Raw genomic sequence first — 19,815 nt, forward strand, 5'->3', positions numbered from 1 at the left:
GTGGGTGAGAGGGGGGCGGCTTTGGAGAGTATGGGAAAAGGGGAGGCTTGGTGGGGTTTGGGAGGAGGGAGGGCTTGGGGGGACATAAAAGGAAGGAGGGCTTGGGGGATAGGGAGTGCCGAGGGGGGATGAGGAAGAAGGGAGGACTGAGGAGAGTGGGGGAGAAGGGAGGGCTCAGGACAGTGGAGGATACTGGAGGGTTTTGGGGGGGGAGGTTATCTTGAGATTATCTTGAGATGATTTTGGGGCTGTCAGTGTCCCCGCGGCCCGGTCCTCGACCTGGCCTCCACCCCAGGAAGCAGCCCGTGACAGCTGACACCCAGGTACCTATTTTACTGCTAGGTAACAGGGGCATAGGGTAAAAGAAACTCTGCCCATTGTTTCTCGCCGGCGCCCGGGATCGAACCCAGGACCACAGGATCACAAGTCCAGCATGCTGTCCGCTCGACCGACTGGCTCCCTGACCGGGGTGGGGGAGAATGGAGGGCTTGGGGGTGGGGGAGAAGGGAGTGCATGGGGGTCTCGGTCTCGGTCTTTGTGTATGTGTCTGTGTCTGTGTCTCTTTCTCTGTGTCTCTTTCTCAGTGCCTCTGTCTCTCTCTATCTGTCTTTGACTCATAATTATTTGGTCAACTCTGCTATTACAGAATATATTCAATTACCTAATTAACTAATTCAATAACAGTTGTTCTCAGTAAACAAATACACAGATCAAATATTCCCTATTTATTTCACTTTGTCTTTCAGTTGTCATTAATAATAAATGATTATGAATTATTATACTTTATGATTCTTCTGTCTATTCGTGTAAAGAATATCAACTATCTTCGCAAATGTAAATATTGCAAACCACTATTAACATGAACAAATGTTTTGGGTGTTGTTGTTGATTGTCGACAAACGTCGATCAAGGTAGCGTTTTGCGAATGACGTCACGTCGTCTATGTCTCAACAGCTAAATGCGGTATATAAAATTATCATCCGTTATATCGTTTACCTGAAAAGCCAATAAACTCTTAAGGACAAACGTATTATTATTAACATCTTTAGTGACAAAATTAATTACAATTTTGCCTAATCTGAGGATTTCAATTAAGTCCTATAAATTGAGGATAATGCTGGTATTCACTGTCACGCAGGACGAAGGGTCACACACAAGACAATAGGGCTAAACTGTAGGCGGAAGAACATATATATCATGGTTACAATCAATGTTTCAATGTATGAATATTAAAAAACTACTTTCTATTGTTCACTGCCACACAAAGGCAGGGATGGGTTCATAAATGAACCTTTAGCTTTCCTTTCATAAGCTTAGAAGTAATATATCAGTCTCCGTCGTGTAGTGGTAAGACACTCGCCTGGCGTTCCGCGAGCGCTATGTCATGGGTTCGTATCCTGGCCGGGGAGGATTTACTGGACGCAATTCCTTAACTGTAGCCTCTGTTTAACGCAACAGTAAAATGTATACTTGGATGAAAAAACGATTCTTCGCGGCAGGGGATCGTATTCCAGGGACCTGCCCGAAACGCTACGCGTACTAGTGGCTGTACAAGAATGTAACAACTCTTGTATATATCTCAAAAAAAAAATATATATAAAATTGTTCTTCATTTTTTAAAATGGACAAGCAAATTTAGGAAAAATTGTTAGGATGTCATTCAGAACATCTGAGTCAATGAAATAGTTACACAGTTGGTGGTACAATAGGCCGGCAGGTCTAAGGTCTTTTACGGTTTCACATTCAACAATATAGTGTTCTAGTGAATGCATTAAAGATTTATCACAGAGTTTACAATCTGAATATTCTGGTAGTGGCTCAGCCTCACTAACCTGCCAGATGTGTCTATTGCCAAGGCAAATTCGTTCAATGACTATATCACATTGCCTGGTCCGGTTACTGTGCTGACCATACAAATACCTACCATTACAAAACTTGTCATACCTCTTAATATTGCGGCTTTCAGATCTCTGGGCATTTCTTAGTTCCTCTAAATCTGAATTAATTTCTTTAATTTGTATGTTTCTAATAATTGCATTAGGTAGTCCAAAGTCAAAATCAGTGTTTTCTTTCCTGCAAGCCTCAGTGTCCAACCGATCTACAAAGTCATGTTTTCCAACTCCAACATGGGATGGGATCCACACAAATTTTATACAATAGTTATTATCATTGGCAAAAATTACATTCCATTTAATATTACAAGCTACTTCAGACATACATTGTGATTCGTTATTTAAGAACCGTAGAGCACTTTTAGAGTCACAGAATAACACTACCACCATTGAGCTTAAGGTACTCAGTGGCTAGATAAATACCCAATAACTAAGTCTGTGTCGTGCTTACCCAGTTGTTCAATCTCTGTGTACTAGACATGATAATTTCATTCCTTTTATATACTGCACATGCACAACCTGCTCTACTAGTGTCTAACTGCACAGAGTGATCAGTAAAGGCATAGGATTCAGTTGGTTTGAGATTCTGAAGATGATTGTCAATAGCTTCAAATGTTATACATCTCATAGTTTTAGTGTTATACATTTGTTTGACATTGATGGTGATATAATGCAAAGAGACCTGGACATCTTTCCAAGGGAAAATATAGTGAACAGTTTTATCAAGATTAAGAGACACATTCAGTTTCAGAAGAATATAGGCACAACAACTGAGCTGAGGGGCCGGTGACTGAGCAAACAGCACGCTGGACGCCTGATTCTGTGGTTCCGGGTTCGATTCTGGGCGCCGGTGAGAAACAATGGGCAGAGTTTCTTTCATCATAATGCCCCTGTTACCTAGCAGTAAATAGGTAACTGGGAGTTAGTCAGAAGACACGGGCTGCTTCCTGGGGTGTGTGTGTGTGTGGTGTGGGGGGAAAAAAATAGTAGTTAGTAACAGTTGAGAGGCGGGCCGAAAGAGCAGATCTCAATCCCGCAAGCACAACTAGGTGAATACACACTGTAAGGAGCTTTTTGCGGCGGATTGAGTGAACACTCAGAATTGTTGAGAATGGATCTTAATTTAATTTGAATAGAGCTGGGGGGACCATTATTTTTCAAAGTTTTGGCGCAAAACATAGTACTAAGTAGGACTATTCTTTCGTAAATGGAAGGTAATTTTAGTTCCTTTCTCATGTTAACAATTATGACAGTTCTGCACAACCCTGGGTGATGTGCACGGCATCATTCTGTACTATATCTAGGCTTTGTAGTTATTTAGGAGAAAAATTAAGAAGATGCAAGTGATAATAATCAATATCAAATCGTATAAAGGCAATATTAAAACCACAAGCATATTTTATGCTGATGCAAATCATTTGCCCACAAGAGTTTTGAGAGGTTTAAGATGCTCAACAAGTTTTTTTGTGCAAGTTGCTGATGAGATTTGAATCATTAACCTCGACCCCAAGATATTTATATGACTCACAATTCTCCACGGGCACTTCATTAATAGTATAGTTAGCATGAAGAGAATAGGGAATCAGAACCCTTGTTTTATCAACAGAGATTATGAAGCCACATTCCACTACTTTCTTGGGGAATGCATCAAGTAACACTTGTAGCCTTGGTTTACTGTGTGCCATTATACAAATATCAACAGCATAACATATAACAGTTTCAGTAGGTTGTACAGGTATGTCATGGATAAGTTTGTGCATAAGTATATTAAAGAGCATAGGTCTTAGGACACCACCTTGAGGTGTGCCTAGTTCAAATGCATCTGTTCTTGTACTTTTAACTTCTTTAAATAGGACACTAGCACGCTTGTGGGATAGGTAGCTCTTTTTCCAACTTCGAAGATTACCTTTGATTCCAAATTCAACAAGTTGCTCTAATATTATATTGCCTTTCGCTACATCTAAAGCTGATTTTAGGTCAATAAAGGCTGCCTGTGTCCCATTCTGGGAGTTTACAATATATTCAGCAAAGCATGTTTGCGTGCTACACGTGGACATAAACCAATATAGGTTAGGAGCTAGTTTTTCTTTGACCTAAAACATGACACGATTGAGAACAATTCTCTCCAAGATTTTACACATGCAAGGTGAAAGGGAAATGGGTCTGAATTTTTGAGGGTCAGGTTAAGGAATTGGTACAATGAGACTTTGTGTCCATTTCTTTGGCAAGATACCTTGTGAGAGGCTCATTTGATAGAGGTCAAGCCGAGGGTGGCTAAGGACATCACTCAGAAAACTCAAGATGTTATAAGTTATACCATCCTCACCAGGGGCAGTTTATTTAGGTTTCCCAAATGCTGATGTTAATTCAAAGGGGGATTGAGCAAACTGATCCGTTAAATCTGGTGAGGAACGTTCTATTTCAATATTAAAGTTTCTGTTAATGTTGGTATTATTTAAATGCTGCTGTATATCTGGGGGTGAGGAAGAAATTTGTATGACACTAGACCGTTGAGCTAGGAGCATGTCAGCATATTCTGCAGGAGTATGATAAAGCTGAACTGGGGTTGACGGTTTGGTAATGTTTTTAATTTTGTTCCACATTTCTGATAATGTTGTAGTTCTATTGATACCTTGGAGGAATTGTTCCCAATATGTCTCCTTAACTTGACCCTTAAGCTCGCGAAAATCTCTGTTGGCATTGAGGAATGCAAGTAAATAGTCAGCTGTTTTTTCTCGTTTATAACAATCAGCAAGCTGAAGCACTTTAGCTCGCTCTGCAATAATAATAGTTCTTCCTCTGTCCGTGAGGAAGAACGATCGTTATTTTTTTCCTTGATTTAACCCAGGTATCAAAATAACCGGTAATGATACTGACAAGAACATCGTGAAAGTGGTCCACTGATACAGGTGTATACCCAAGGTAACACTTGTGTACAGTAGTTTAAAGTGTGGTTTAAGATAGTCTGGAATGTTAATCTTAACCCTAGGATGAAGAGTAGGCCTAATATCCGTTACATTGTATTTACAATATATTGCAAAAGATCATTTCCTAGTTCTGCGATGAGCTTACCGTTGACGTTTCTATCTGCTAGGCTGTACCCAATCACATAATCAAGTCTACCTCCCAATAAATGAATCTGTTTATCAGTATCATACACAGTAATATTATGATCAGTAAGGTATTCAAGAAAACCCTTCCAATAGTGTTACATTGAACATCACCAAGAGCAGTGTACGGACTTCACGTTCCACCTCAAAACCTCTTTGCCGCAGGCGGCCAGCTACGAACCGAGTGATATTGTCATGACGTTTCACCCGAGCCATGTGTCTTGTAGCATGCCTAGGATATGTTACCAAGGGTCCCCTGGTTTCTGGCAAGCACCGCAGAGACCAGAAGCCTCGGGTCTACCCCTAGCTGCTCTAGACGGAGTGGCTACAGCGTTTGCCCCTAATCTGGATGGCATGAGCAATATCTCCTCCGCTTACGTAGAGCCATCTGCCTTGTTAACGAATCTTCAAATATTAATTTGTATTCACTGCTCTACACAATTTTTCTTTCAATAGCATTGAGACTAGTCGTTACAAAGCATCTATTCATATATAATTTAACCCATTACTACAATAATAACAAATGCGGCTTTGCCATTTTGCACGTTACACCAACTCGAGGAGTAAAGGAATATGTTTTCACGACTGTACATAGCTATCTGATTTTCGATTAGGTTCTTTAGATCATTAGTTATCCATTTTTTGGCCTTTGTTATTTGACCAATAATATTTTGTATAAGGTACATTCTGTTTCTAAGCTTTGATCTGAATTTTAATAAATGATTTAAAATCAGTTTAATCAAATTTCGGTGTAGAGAGAGATGAGGTCATGGAATGGAATCAGCATTTTATTTGTTTTATTAATAGTGTAAATTTATCACACTAGATTTCCATGTAATATTAAGCAAAATATATATTGCTTTGCATGGTATATTTTTCAAGTATAATTAATTCTTAATACTTGACGATTTATTTACTTTTATATTTATTTATTTATTTATATAAATGCAAAAGGTACATTGGGTTTATGAGAATGCATACCTTTAATGTTTTTACGTTCTTATAACGACACTAATACGTATAGCGTTTCAGGCAGGTCCTTAATGTAACAGATGATTTTAAGTAGGTAGTTTGTAGCAAGAATGGAAGAATATTAACAGGTACGTTGTAGTAAAATTTAAGGATTATCAAGAGGTACACTGTAGCATAATTTGAGGATTATCAATAGGGTATATTGTTGTAAAAATTGCATTCACAATAACAACTATGATATAAGTTGATAATAGTGATTACAATGGTGAAATAGTATGGTTTAGGCACATATATTTGGGAAGAGGGTAGCACAAGAGACAGTGTTGAGTTTGAAGCACTAGGTAGGAAATTATGTGGATGAAATTAGGTACTTTTTACGTTATAATTTTGAATAAAGTATAGGTTGGACAACTTTTAAATTCGTTAGGGAGTGAGTTCCATAGATCAGGTCCTCTTCTTTGCATAGAGGTGTTTGCACAGAATTAATTTGACTGGGAATATCAGAGATATATATTTGCTGCAACCCATCCTCCGAATTGACAGTACGATTTAATACTAAGTGTAATAAGTTCATTTCTTTAGTGTCATACACAGTACATAATTACACTTATGGGGCTGTTACATTTACCTCTCCATTTATTCTCCTCGTTTTCTGTTAAGACACTCAGAACTTTAGGATGAAGTTTTCAAGTTCAAATTCCTATACACAAGTTTTAAATATCAGGAATTTCTTTTTCAGCTTTATTAAACAATAGAGATTTTATACAAAATTGGAAAATATCCTGAGTTACTTTACAATTTATTAATATATTTTAGTTTTGTTTTATTAGTTTTATAAAACTATAATATCAATATAGCTATAGGTTAAGTACTAATTGTAATTAAGAAGCAATAAAATTATTATCTTCAAAAACTAAGACGGTTAGGTGAGGTCGTGGTTTTCTATTCAGTTTTTCAGGTTGTGACGGGAAAGTGTAGGAGTGTAGATGTTCGGCAGTCCTCAAATGGCAGGTGTCAAAGCCTAGTCACACTTACAAAAAAAAGATAAGACTGCTTGCCTGTTTGTCTGTGGTAAAGTAAGGGAAGACACGCAAAACACAAAGTATGAACAATGAAACTTTAATTAATATAGAAAATAAATTATAAACAAAGACAATCCCTTGGCTATGTACAGTGCAAACAAACAAGTCAAAAACATATAACATAAATGAATAATAGGGATGAAGTTACTCTACAATGATATAAATACACAGTGAAAAATAATCAGGTGCTGAGAATATGGCGCTAGCTGAGAAACATCCACCTGATACACAGCATATATCAGTTAGTTGTTCACGGCTTGAGAGCACAAGGATATTCTGACTTCAGTGGCTGGATCAAGCCCAGACATCGACTCAGGAAGAGGGCGCCGAGGTGCAGGTGTGCAGTCGGCAAGTCACCAATCAGGAGCAGGCAGGCTGGGAAGGGTAGTTGGCTGGTTGATGACGAGCCGGCGTGGAGGGAGTGTGGAGGAAGGGGGTGAGTCTTTGGTACGTTTGCCTCCTGGTCAAAACGTTTTGTGCTACTGGTAGACGTATCATGAAGGTAGCATCTTATTGTTGTATACTATACGTAACTTGATGTAGAGAAGAGCAGGCTCAATCTCTCTTGAAAGAGATTATCGTCACTGGGTAAACTCATATATTCACAATATATTTGACTACGATTTAATACAAAGTGAAAATAAGTACAATTCCTGACAGTTATGAATAGTACATAATTGCACTTATTTGTGCTCTTACATTTACCACCCAATTTTTGGAGGACAGCTGATTTATTTCTTGTGTGGTGATTATGGGTTAATTACATCTGTCAAGGAAGAGTTTCAGAACAGGATTTGCATTTAGGAACAGGGTTTCGTACATGTATTGGCACAAGAGAATGTGTGGAGTGAGTTTATTTCAGCATGTTTAGGGATTTAATGAGAGGGGTTTTGAGTTGTCTGAAAACAGAGTTTGTTATTGTTCTGATAGCATATTTTTGCTGGGTGATGATGGGCTTGAGGTAGTTTGCAGTGATTGAACCCCATGCACAGATACCGTATGTAAGACAGGGATAAGTTTGCGCGTAATATAATGAGAGGACAGCAGAGTTAGGAACATAATATATGATTTTACACAATATATCGACCGTTTTTGATACTTTTTTGGCTATGTGTTGTATGTGGGTGCTGAAGTTGAGTCTCATGTCTATATATATATATATATATATATATATATATATATATATATATATATATATATATATATATATATATATATATATATATATATATATATATATATATATAACTTCAGAACACTTTCCCACCAGGAGACTCGAACCCTAGCCAGCACAGAAGTCTTCCAGCAACTGGCATAACAGGTACGCCTTAACCCGCTCCACCACCTGCTCAGACCCTTAAAAGAGATGGTAATTTCTGAGTATTTAAATACACCAAAGATCACCACCTCCCAAGAGCACTAGAGCAAGTGAGGGGTCATTTATACGTTTATTTCATCAAGTCCCTGTTAATATGGGAAGACACAGTGTCTATGCTTAAGGCACAACTCTCCTAAACACGAGAGTGAAGTATACAACTTTAGAACACTTTCCCACCAGGAGACTCGAACCCTAGCCAGCACAGAAGCCTTCCAGCAACTGGCATAACAGGTACGCCTTAACCCGCTCCAACACCTGCTCAGACCCTTAAAAGAGATGGTAATTTCGGAGTATTTATATACACCAAAGATCACCACCTCCCAAGAGCACTAGAGCAAGTGAGGGGTCATTTATACGTTTATTTCATCAAGTCCCTGTTAATATGGGAAGACACAGTGTCTATGCTTAAGGCATACCTGTTATGCCAGTTGCTGGAAGGCTTCTGTGCTGGCTAGGGTTCGAGTCTCCTGGTGGGAAAGTGTTCTAAAGTTGTATACTTCACTCTCGTGTTTAGGAGAGTTGTGCCTTAAGCATAGACACTGTGTCTTCCCATATTAACAGGGACTTGATGAAATAAACGTATAAATGACCCCTCACTTGCTCTAGTGCTCTTGGGAGGTGGTGATCTTTGGTGTATTTAAATACTCCGAAATTACCATCTCTTTTAAGGGTCTGAGCAGGTGGTGGAGCGGGTTAAGGCGTACCTGTTATGCCAGTTGCTGGAAGGCTTCTGTGCTGGCTAGAGTTCGAGTCTCCTGGTGGGAAAGTGTTCTAAAGTTGTATACTTCACTCTCGTGTTTAGGAGAGTTGTGCCTTAAGCATAGACACTGTGTCTTCCCATATTAACAGGGACTTGATGAAATAAACGTATAAATGACCCCTCACTTGCTCTAGTGCTCTTGGGAGGTGGTGATCTTTGGTGTATTTAAATACTCCGAAATTACCATCTCTTTTAAGGGTCTGAGCAGGTGGTGGAGCGGGTTAAGGCGTACCTGTTATGCCAGTTGCTGGAAGGCTTCTGTGCTGGCTAGGGTTCGAGTCTCCTGGTGGGAAAGTGTTCTAAAGTTGTATACTTCACTCTCGTGTTTAGGAGAGTTGTGCCTTATATATATATATATATATATATATATATATATATATATATATATATATATATATATGCCATGGAACTTTCCATCATTTTTATTGGTGATGTTACCATTGTCTATCTGATGCTGAATTTCTTTTTGATGATTTGCTTCCAAATAAAATGTAGTCGGTCTTTTCGATGTTTAGTATGAGTTTGTTGGTTGACATCCATGAGTGAACTTTTTTTATTTCGTTATTTACAACATTGTTTAGTGTGCGGTGGTTGGGGTCTGAGTAGATGAAGGTAGTATCGTCAAATAGTATAGGTTTAAGATTGTTAGAGACATTAGGCAGATCAATGATATATATAAGAAATAGTAGAAGGGGTCCTGGGATGCTGCCCTGTGGCACTCCTATGGTTAATGGTAGAGTGGGGGAAGGTTATATCATTGATGGCTACATATTGGCGTCTATCACTAAGATAGGATTGAATATAGTTCAGGGCAAGGCCTCGGATTCCATAATGGTGAAGTTAAAGTAAGACGTAGTTAGGATTACAGTAACAAAGGCCTTTCTCAGGTCAATGAAGACGTCAATTGGGAATTAATTTTTGTCAAGAGCTGTGCAGATTATATCAAGCAGACAAATAATTGCATCGTTGGTACTCTTTTGGGAGTGGAAGCCAAACTGACAGAGGCTTAACATGTTAAATTTTACAAGGTAGGAGTAGAGCTGTTTGTAAATAAATGTTTTCAAATATTTATGAAAGTAACAAAGACCGGAGCGATTATAATTCATCAAAGAAGATACTAAGGACAGTAAAGAATGTCGGATATGGCCCTAATCATCACTTATCCTCAGGTACGAGATTCATGAGGAGCCTAACCATTTCTTCGGCGACTACATAAACGGCAGCTTCACCGGGATGATGGGCCAGCTGCAGCGTGAGGAGGCCGACCTGTGCACCATCATGGCTCCCACTCCCGGCAGACTCGCCATCATTGATTTCTCTATAACGTATCCTGCTGATCTTATTACTGTAGTATCGGTCAAGCCCACGCTCCTCCCTCCTCATCTGGCATTAATCAAACCCTTTAATGGTGAGTAAACACTTACTCACTTTACTCTAACTTCGTAACACTTACAAGTGTGAGTCACCTGAGGAAAAGCATCAAGTGTGCGGCAAACATTGTGGTGAGTGTTTTCTTCGACCTTGTTATCTCAATATTTATTACTAGCAGTACCTGCCACGCGTTGCTGTGGCTCAGTCTGGTTAAATGGGAAAGAAAGAAAAGAGAAAGCGCACGTTTCTAATGTTTAATTTCACAATGCTTGTGGGTATACATTGTGGTTTTGTTGTTCCATTTTCTGTGGAGATATAGAAATTGTCTGGTTTGCCGACTCCAGAACACGCAACATATAATTGTCCACGTCAGAAGCAATCCGTGTCTAGATATAAACTGCACAATTCTAAAGATTGGCCCTGAGCTTTGTTGATGATGATTGCAACAACGCCAATCGAATTAGAAATCACAATCTCTTAAAATGAAATGGCATATCTGTTGGAATCATAGGAATGCGAGGAATGAGGACATCTTCCCCTTTGAAAGGTCCTGTCAGATTGTTGCTTCTACGACGTCGCCGATTAATTTTTTTACTGCAAGGCGCGTGGCGTTGCAATGTTTTGGCTGGTTGGTATTTCGCAACATGATAATTGGCAAACTGATTTTCAATTGCCGTACATGTGATGGTATCCCTGGCAGATCAAGTGAATTAAAAAATTTTGCCGGATAATTAACCACTTCATCTGCTTCCACAACAGTGTCGACGGACTTGTATGTGACTGCCTCGCTTTGAATATTAGACTGAAAAATATTGTTAAGGTCGTAGACGTTTTGTTCTTGGGCACAAGAATAGGTCATTCACTCAGCCAATCGTGATTCTTATAATTTGTTTCAATATTGGGAAATACTTTTTCAACCATTTCTTCTTTTGACATCACTAAATTGGAGAAGTTATGAGGCGATGAAATTCGTTTTGAATTCAGATCAACCGGCCCGTTCACGTTCCCCATTTCTAGAAATTGATGTGAGAATATCTCAGCTGATGCAGTAGCTACATAACTACATGCATATTTGTAGCTAATTTAAATGTCTTTACGTAGCACCACAAAATAGAGTATTTCAGGCAAGCATTTATTTCATCCGCTGGTGTCGATCGAGGAATTACAGGTAATGTTTGCCTGAAATCTCCTGCAAGCAATATTAATGCGTTCCCAAATGGTCTGATGTTTCCACGCAAATCTTGCAATGATCGATCAAGAGCCTCGAACGATTTTTTCTGGGGCATTGTGCATTCATCTCAAACAATAAGTTTGCATTTCTGCAATACTTTTCCCATGCCGGAGGCATTGGAAATGTTGCACGTTGGAGTTTCAATGAATTGTATGTTCAATGGCGATTTCAAAGCCAAAGTAGCAGTTCCTCCACCTGGTAGCAATGTCACAGCAATTCCGGACGAAGCAAGAGCTAAGGTTATGCCATTTTGGGATCGAGATGCTGCCAGAATCAATCTAATTAGGAATGTTTTACCAGTTCCTCCCGGCGCATCTAAGAAGATTTCTCCAAGCCCATTATTGACAGTTTGAATTATTTGATTGTTAATGCCTTTTCGCTCAAGGGGTTAGCCTAGGAATATTTGATTGCACTTACAACAACAAATCACCCGTGTTGTAATTTTGTTCACGACGCAATTCTACATCGAACGAAACAGCAGCAGATCGATTCGATGATAGCATTTCCAACTGATTGAGAACTTTGTTTGCGATTTCTAAGCATAATTCTTCAATCATTATCAACGCTTCATTGAAGATTTTTGCTGTGAAATCCATGTTCATATTTTAATTTTCTTTGCGCATTCGACGGATAATATCTTCAGCCATGTGCGATTTATAATTATCTCATAACTCTGTTAGAGATAACGCAGAGTCGGTAGTCAATATGATTGCAAACAATGCACGAATATGATTTGGATGTGACGTGTTGGACGCGTCATTAATGCATACATCCCAGTGCCGATCGTTCTCCAATAAATTCAGTGCTTGACATGCACTACGGGAAGTGGCATGTGTTACACCGTTGACAAATCTCAATTGCTGGCAAGCCATTGGACCAGGCACATTTATCAACAGCATGTGAAGAAAGAAGCATTCATCCTGATTAGGATGCACGGTGTGCAGTCTGCCTATCGTGGTTTATTTGAATATGCCAGGTCGTCCGTCGACTCGCTCACCTCGTTTGCATCGTTCAAATGATTTTCTACTGGCATTCCATGTGTAATACGTAGGCACTTCCGAATACAGCAGTGTTTTTGCAAACACGTCATTTTGACATAACGTGAAGAAAGCAGTTAACGCTGTAGCCGGTGGATTCATAGCTGTTTGTTGCACATTTGCAGCTGTGAAATAAACGTGCTCTCCATTTTCTTGTTTTCTAGACAAAACAAAAAATACTAACGAAATAATTCAATTCGAACGCAGATCAATCGACACAGCTCAATTTCACCACCAATTGCACTGAAAAATAATAAGAACAGTTAAAAAAACGAAAAGAAAAACAATGAAAAAAGTAACAAATAAACTATGCCCACGAAATGAACGGTATGGTAAACAACACAGCTCCATTCCAACGCAATATCACACAAAATAATTAAATCAAAATGAAAATAAATCAAAATCTATGAAAATTCAATTTATCAATGCAATCAGAAACATTGAAATGGAATCGTAACATATTTTGTATAGCTTGTGTTCGTCTTACGTGCAACAGATGGCGCTGTTTAAAAAAAAAAACATGTTTTTACCGGTCACAGGTATGACATCTAAATAGTAGGAATATAAAAACACACACGTATTCGAATGGAACGTTGTGTCAAAATTTCAAAGCAATCGGTGAAGAACTTTTGGAGATTAAAGCGTGTTACTCCTTCGTACTACAGATGGCGCCTTTTTTTTAAAAAAGCATGTTTTTCCTGTCACAGGTGAAGCATGTATATAGTAGGAATATAAAAACGCTCGCCTATTCCAATGCAACGTTGTGTCCAAATTTCAAAGCAATCGGTAAAGAGGTTTCAAAGATTTCCCTCTCATGAAAAACACATTAAAAACACAGTTTTTAAAAAAAAAAACATGTTTTTTCCAGTCACAGACGTGATATCGATATAGTTTGTATATAAAATCCCGGTCGGGTGCAAATGTAACGGTGTGTGAAAATTTCATAGCAATCGGTGAAGAACTTTCGGAGATTAGCGATTTTGAACAAATGAACATTTCAATTTTTATTTATATAGATATCGTGCAAACAGACAATATATTGAATTAGCGTTGTGTATGTTTCGTGCCTTTGTGTATGATAAATCTAGTGGGTTCCTGTTGTAAGTGGCGGCTGGGAACAACTTTATATATGGTTATATACATTGATACTAGAGAATGGTAAATACTTTAAGTCAACATATATCAGTGTTAGGAGAGTGGCTATAAGAAAACCAACAATTTGCCTTTCTCACTTTGCGCACAGTCATCATGGAGAGAGCACGGAACGAGACATCCGTCTGCTCAAGCCTCCCAGTTCACGAAGAGAATATTTATGAATTTGTGAGTGAAACTATAGTTCACGCTATTTGTATTTACACCTGTGTAAAATTGCTTCAGAAGCTTTCTAAACGGTTTCCAGCTCAATAATCATTGACAAATAACATATCCAAAATCCATCAAATTCGAAAAAAAGAAAAAGGATCACCCCCAGAAATGCATTTTAAAATGGCTGACTAGCTGTTTCCTATAAAATGCAAAATTAAATTTACGGGTTACAGAGAGATATAATGCTTTGTCTTGACAAGTAAAATGGTTTAAATAAAAATATGTTTTTAACAATATGAAACACGACCATTTATTATGTTATTGTGATGTTATGGAACATTTTGTAGAAATTAATAATCATGGAAACAACATTTTTTTAATTTCAGGTTTAAATTTCTGTTCAGAACAGAGGTGATACCTGGTCACAGACATAGAGAAGTGATACCTGGTCACAGACATAGAGAAGTGATACCTGGTCACAGACATAGAAAAGTGATACCTGGTCACAGACATAGAGAAGTGATACCTGGTCACAGACATAGAGAAGTGATACCTGGTCACAGACATAGAAAAGTGATACCTGGTCACAGACATAGAAAAGTGATACCTGGTCACAGACATAGAGAAGTGATACCTGGTCACAGACATAGAGAAGTGATACCTGGTCACAGACATAGAGAAGTGATACCTGGTCACAGACATAGAGAAGTGATACCTGGTCACAGACATAGAGAAGTGATACCTGGTCACAGACATAGAGAAGTGATACCTGGTCACAGACGTAGAGAAGTGATACCTGGTCACAGACATAGAGAAGTGATACCTGGTCACAGACATAGAGGAGTTATATCTGGTCACAGACATAGAAACTAATCCTCTTCGTCGCTGTCATCACATTCAGTACCGGTACCTGAGTTGTTATCACAATCACTAACTTGGCACTTGCCACACAGTGAACATGGTCATCCACGGTGTTCGCATCTTCATTGTGAAGGGGCACATATCGTCTAATATGAGCATCGGATCATGTAAAATAGATATTTCGGAGCTGGAGATACGTTTTCGATTGTAGGGAGTAGGAAGTATTTTCTAGATTGCAACCTTACTCTTCTGCACTGATTCTTTGTGGAAACATTGTTTATTTCTGGCTGCAATTGCGTGGAACGTCACCAATGTGCATATGGCAGACTCTCCACAAAGCTGGGAGATTCCAGAAAACACGAGAGCAAGCGTGTAGGGCCTGGGTGCACAGTCGGGTAAAGGTTTTGGGGACCTTCAAACTTGGTCCATCAAGTTGTGATCCATGATGATCACGGGAATCTCTATCATACAAAATGTAGCACTTTAAGGGACCCCTCTTTGAGTCTTCATCACAGTTTTAGTTTAGTGATTAATAGGCAGTTCGATGTGATGACAGAGCTGAAGGCTCTGTATCATCTCGACGAGTAGTGACACTATTTAGATGTTCAACCGAAGACAGCATAAAGTTTAACAGTATTTTTTTGACAAGTTAACAGCTAGTACAATGGATGCTTGATTTACTCTAGAGTCGTGTCAACAAAACTATTATTGCATTAGTGGACACGGGACATGTAACTAATTGATCATGTCCACTCATGGACAAAACTGCCTAACGATGCCTGTGTGCAAGGAACAAACAGAAGTTCTGATCAGGGTACTCAGGCAATGATCAATAGATCATTGCACAATAGATCAACACTAGTACTGGCAATGGGACAGGCAATAATCATGCATTATGATTGCAAACAAGGACTAAATACGTAAATGTATATGCAGCTCGCAGTCACAACCATTTGTAATGCCAGGTCGTTTGACGTTGCTGCATGGTGGTTGGTGGTTGGAGGTGCGGAGCGCCCACTGGCCGAGGCTCCTGCTGGCGGTATGGAGGTGGCCGGTGGTAGCCATGTTCGATGGGTGGATACTGTCCGGCTGGATTTTTCTGGTGCTGTGGACTGGCCCATTGTGGAGATTGCTCTCTTGGACGTACTCCGTGTCGACTTCTCTGAGCTCCTGCGGCTAGACAAGATCTCGCTTACCCGTGTGGCGGTGTCATTTGCCACGTCGCTTCTTTACCAGGAGTTTGTGGCATGCTGGGATGCACGCTCGCTTCCTCTTCCTGCTTCGGCTCTGACTGTGGAGATCTCGGATCCCTGGGGGCCCTTGACGTTTGTGAATGTTCATGGGGTGCCGGTGACCTTCCCCGAGGCGGAGCTCATGTCAGTGTTTACGCAGTTTGGTGCAGTGGTGAAGCACCGGTTCACCACTTTGAGTGCGGGTTGGCTGAAAGGGGTTCGTCTGGGTGCTCGTATGCTCGTCATGCAGGTTACAAGCCATATTCCCTCCAGGGTTTCGTTTCACGGGCTCTCTCTGCGGGTATTTTATCAGGGTCAAACACGCACCAGTTTTCGGTGTGGTGCTGAGGGCTACGTAGCGGTCAGCTGTGATGCTCCTCGTGCTAAGGCCCCTTCAGTTTTCCTGGAGGATGACTTTCCCCGTTTGTCTGTGCATGGGGGTTTCTCGGCGGATCCTCGCTCTGTGCAGGTGCCTGGTGTGGTTCTTGCGGCGGTTACCGCTGTCGTTCCATCTGGCCCTGATATGTCTGCCCCACCTGTGAGCTCTGAGGACCTAGGGGCAACTGCTTCGGACCTTCGACGTTCGGTGGGTGCGGAGGTGCATTCCCATTCGGTTGCTTCCATGATGGCATTGGATGGTGCTGTAGGGGTGGTGCCTGCATCTCTTGCAGAAGGACATGTGCTTCCCGGTGCTGTCGGGGTGGTGGTGTGTATGACTCCGCCCCCGCCCTCTGCCTCATCGCCTCCGGTGGTTTCCTCGTTAACATGTGCCTCTTCTCCTCTGCCGGTTCCATCGCCCTCGCTGGATACCTCTCGTGTGCTGGAGTCTACCCTTCCTCCTGCTGTGTCTCTTCCTTCTCCGAATCCAGTCTCCTTGGATAGTAGTGGCTTTTTGCCCCGCGTCGTTGAGGCTGCCGTTCTGTGTGGTCATGCTGCCCCGGCTTTGGGGCCGCCAGCCGATGGTTTTTCTGGGGCACCGCTTGTAGGGGGTGACAGTTCCAACGATCAACGGCCTATTTCTTAGCGCCGTCGTTCGGCTCGGGATGCGTCACCTCGCCGGACGTGGGCAGAGGAGCGTGACACAATGGATGATGATGCTGTGGGCGATGTTGTGCTGCCTCCTGTGGTGCCTTCTGTGTTGGACACTGTACCCCCCTGCTGGTGGCTCTCCTCCAGGGTCGCGGTTGCCCCTGGTGACCGGGACCTCGTCGTGGTGTTGTCGAAGAATGTGCGAATGGGAGACTCTGCTCCTGTTCCGGTTGGCGGAGGCCCTGGGGCGCCTGCGGAGCCACCTTCCGCGGGGCTCGGTGCGATGCCCGGCGTAGAACGACGTGCGCCCCCTGGTATGCGGCCCGATGTGCGGGCCACATGTAATTGTTTTATTCTTTGTACATATTTTATGTTATTTATGTTCTGTGTAGTTTTTGGATTTACTGTTTCTTTGTACATTGTTGTAATTTTTGTGTATTTTTCTTGTTCATTTTTGTTACTGTACTTCTGTCATTTATTTGTTGTGTAATTGTACGCATTCTCTGTCCTATGATGTTTGTGGGTTTCTTTGCTTGTGTCCTGAGTGCTTTTCTGTGACATCTTGTATGTAATTTATGTCTGTTTCATAGTGTTTGCTTTGTTTCATGTATCAGCGCGATTGTTTGTATTTCTATGTTGTTTTGCACTTGTTCCTTGTTTTTGTACCTTGGTTTTTTATATATCAATAAAAAAAATTGTAATGTCATGGTAACAAACAATATGTACCATGAATAACCATTACATGAATGACATGTAAACATTGTTGAGTCTGCTTGTATCCCAGTCTCCACCTATTATGAGTGTTCAGTAGGTGAGAAGTCCTAGCTGACCAGAGATCAACATATAGAGAGAGACCATTAATAGCAACACAACACTGCACTTACAGTAAGGCCGGCCATCAACAGTCTCTCATACCTTCCCTCATAAGGGTTCCGGTAGTAGTTATGCTCATTCTCGTCTCACAATCTAGTATTCCAGATTCAAATACCAGGCGGGAAAAAATGGTTGAGTGCGTTTCCTATCCCCTCATGCATCTGTTCACTTAGCAGCAAATAGGTACCCTCGAGTTAGTCAGATTGTGGTGGGGTTTCATTCTGGGGAGGATCAGTTATTCGACCCTTGGGGGGGAGGACCTCGATATAATCCTAACATGAACTGAATGTATAAACTGTCTTCCCGTTCCCCAACACAATGAATTATTCTGAAAGCAGCTTCATAGGTGAGCAGAGAGCCGGTCTCATGCTCGTTCACAATGGGACATGGTGTAGGACCTCAATAGGATGACACACGTTCCTGACACAACCGTTCTTGACTCAGTCGGGTACTGGCAGACGTGCTGTATCTCTACAACGACAGCAAGTATTTTTTTACTTAGTCACATATGCATATTGTGACATGATCTGGAATAGTGCAGTTACTATTCTGGCGGATGTTGTACAAAACGCCAATTAATAAAAAAAAGAGACACAAAATAAAATAAAGTTGCTGAATCCTTTACTGTGTACGAATTGCGTGTGAAAAGCAGAGAATAAACACTCTGAAATATTTAATGTAATAAAACTTAAAAAAATTACCTAAAACTTAACAAAAATTTACTTAAAACTTAACAAAAATTTACTTATCTTACAAAAAAAATGATAAACTATAAATGACAAAAAACCCTTAACCACTTAGCTTATCACAATCAAAAATAAATATATATGCAAGTGAATTTACGTTACTGACAAAAGGTGAATGTGACACTTTATACAATAGGCTCTGAATGTCAACCGTCACCGTTCGTAAGAACGTCAAAGTAAGGGAAGACACAAGTGAGTATGAGAGCACCAGATGGTTTCTGGTTGACCACAGCCTCGGCCAGGGCTTATATACCGGCGGTGACATCATATTGGCGCGAAGCTGGGTCATAGACGAGGAACCAGCAGTGTAAGTGGTAGTTTGCTGGTAGTATATTGGAGCCGGCGAGTCGCAGGTGCACATCTCTCGTGGAAGGTAGGCTGATGGGAAGGGGGAGAAGGAGTGACAGGACAATAAATTTTGGCACGCATTGTTGTCGATTCTTGATGTTGACAGATAATGTACGAGCATACTTTTATTCAAGATGTAAAGAACAGGCAAAATCGACTGCTATGTAAGGGATAACCGTAACAACTCCTCCCCGAAGCCTGTTCCTATCGTCTAAGGTGCTGATGTGAATTGGAGATTGGAAGTGAGAGGTTCCACTTGGTGGACTGGTGATAGGACGTTTGAGACGACATCGTCCGAGCTGTTGATAAGAATATGATGGTGGTGTAGAGCTGCAGAGCCCAGCGAAATATGGGTTGGTTGGAAAACCGAGCCTACTGCAAAGACCGAAAGGAATGGTGATCCGAGATGTTGATGGGATGATAACCTTGGAGATATGATTCGTAGTGTTGTAAGAAGGGTATGATGATGAGTAGCTCCTCTACGATTGTAGTAGCTGAATGGTCAGATCCCATCTCGCTCAGGTATCATGATCGGTATCAACGTCGGTGCTGCCGGCGTCGATATTGAAGATAAAGGGTTTCCTAACA

General features: G+C 40.8%; 1 protein-coding gene across 1 annotated transcript in view; it reads left to right on the forward strand.

Moving 5' to 3' along the window:
• Window positions 1–9,896: 9,896 nt before the first annotated feature.
• LOC138370566 (glutamate receptor ionotropic, delta-1-like) overlaps window positions 9,897–19,815 on the forward strand; it is a 159,508-nt gene continuing 149,589 nt past the window's right edge. Inside the window, exons 1-2 of the mRNA XM_069334953.1 lie at window positions 9,897–10,039; window positions 10,364–10,602. Coding sequence (XP_069191054.1) covers window positions 9,897–10,039; window positions 10,364–10,602 — 382 coding nt within the window. The remainder of the gene's footprint in view (window positions 10,040–10,363; window positions 10,603–19,815) is intronic.

This window comes from Procambarus clarkii, chromosome 32, assembly GCF_040958095.1.
Source record: "Procambarus clarkii isolate CNS0578487 chromosome 32, FALCON_Pclarkii_2.0, whole genome shotgun sequence".
Lineage (NCBI taxonomy): Eukaryota > Metazoa > Arthropoda > Malacostraca > Decapoda > Cambaridae > Procambarus > Procambarus clarkii.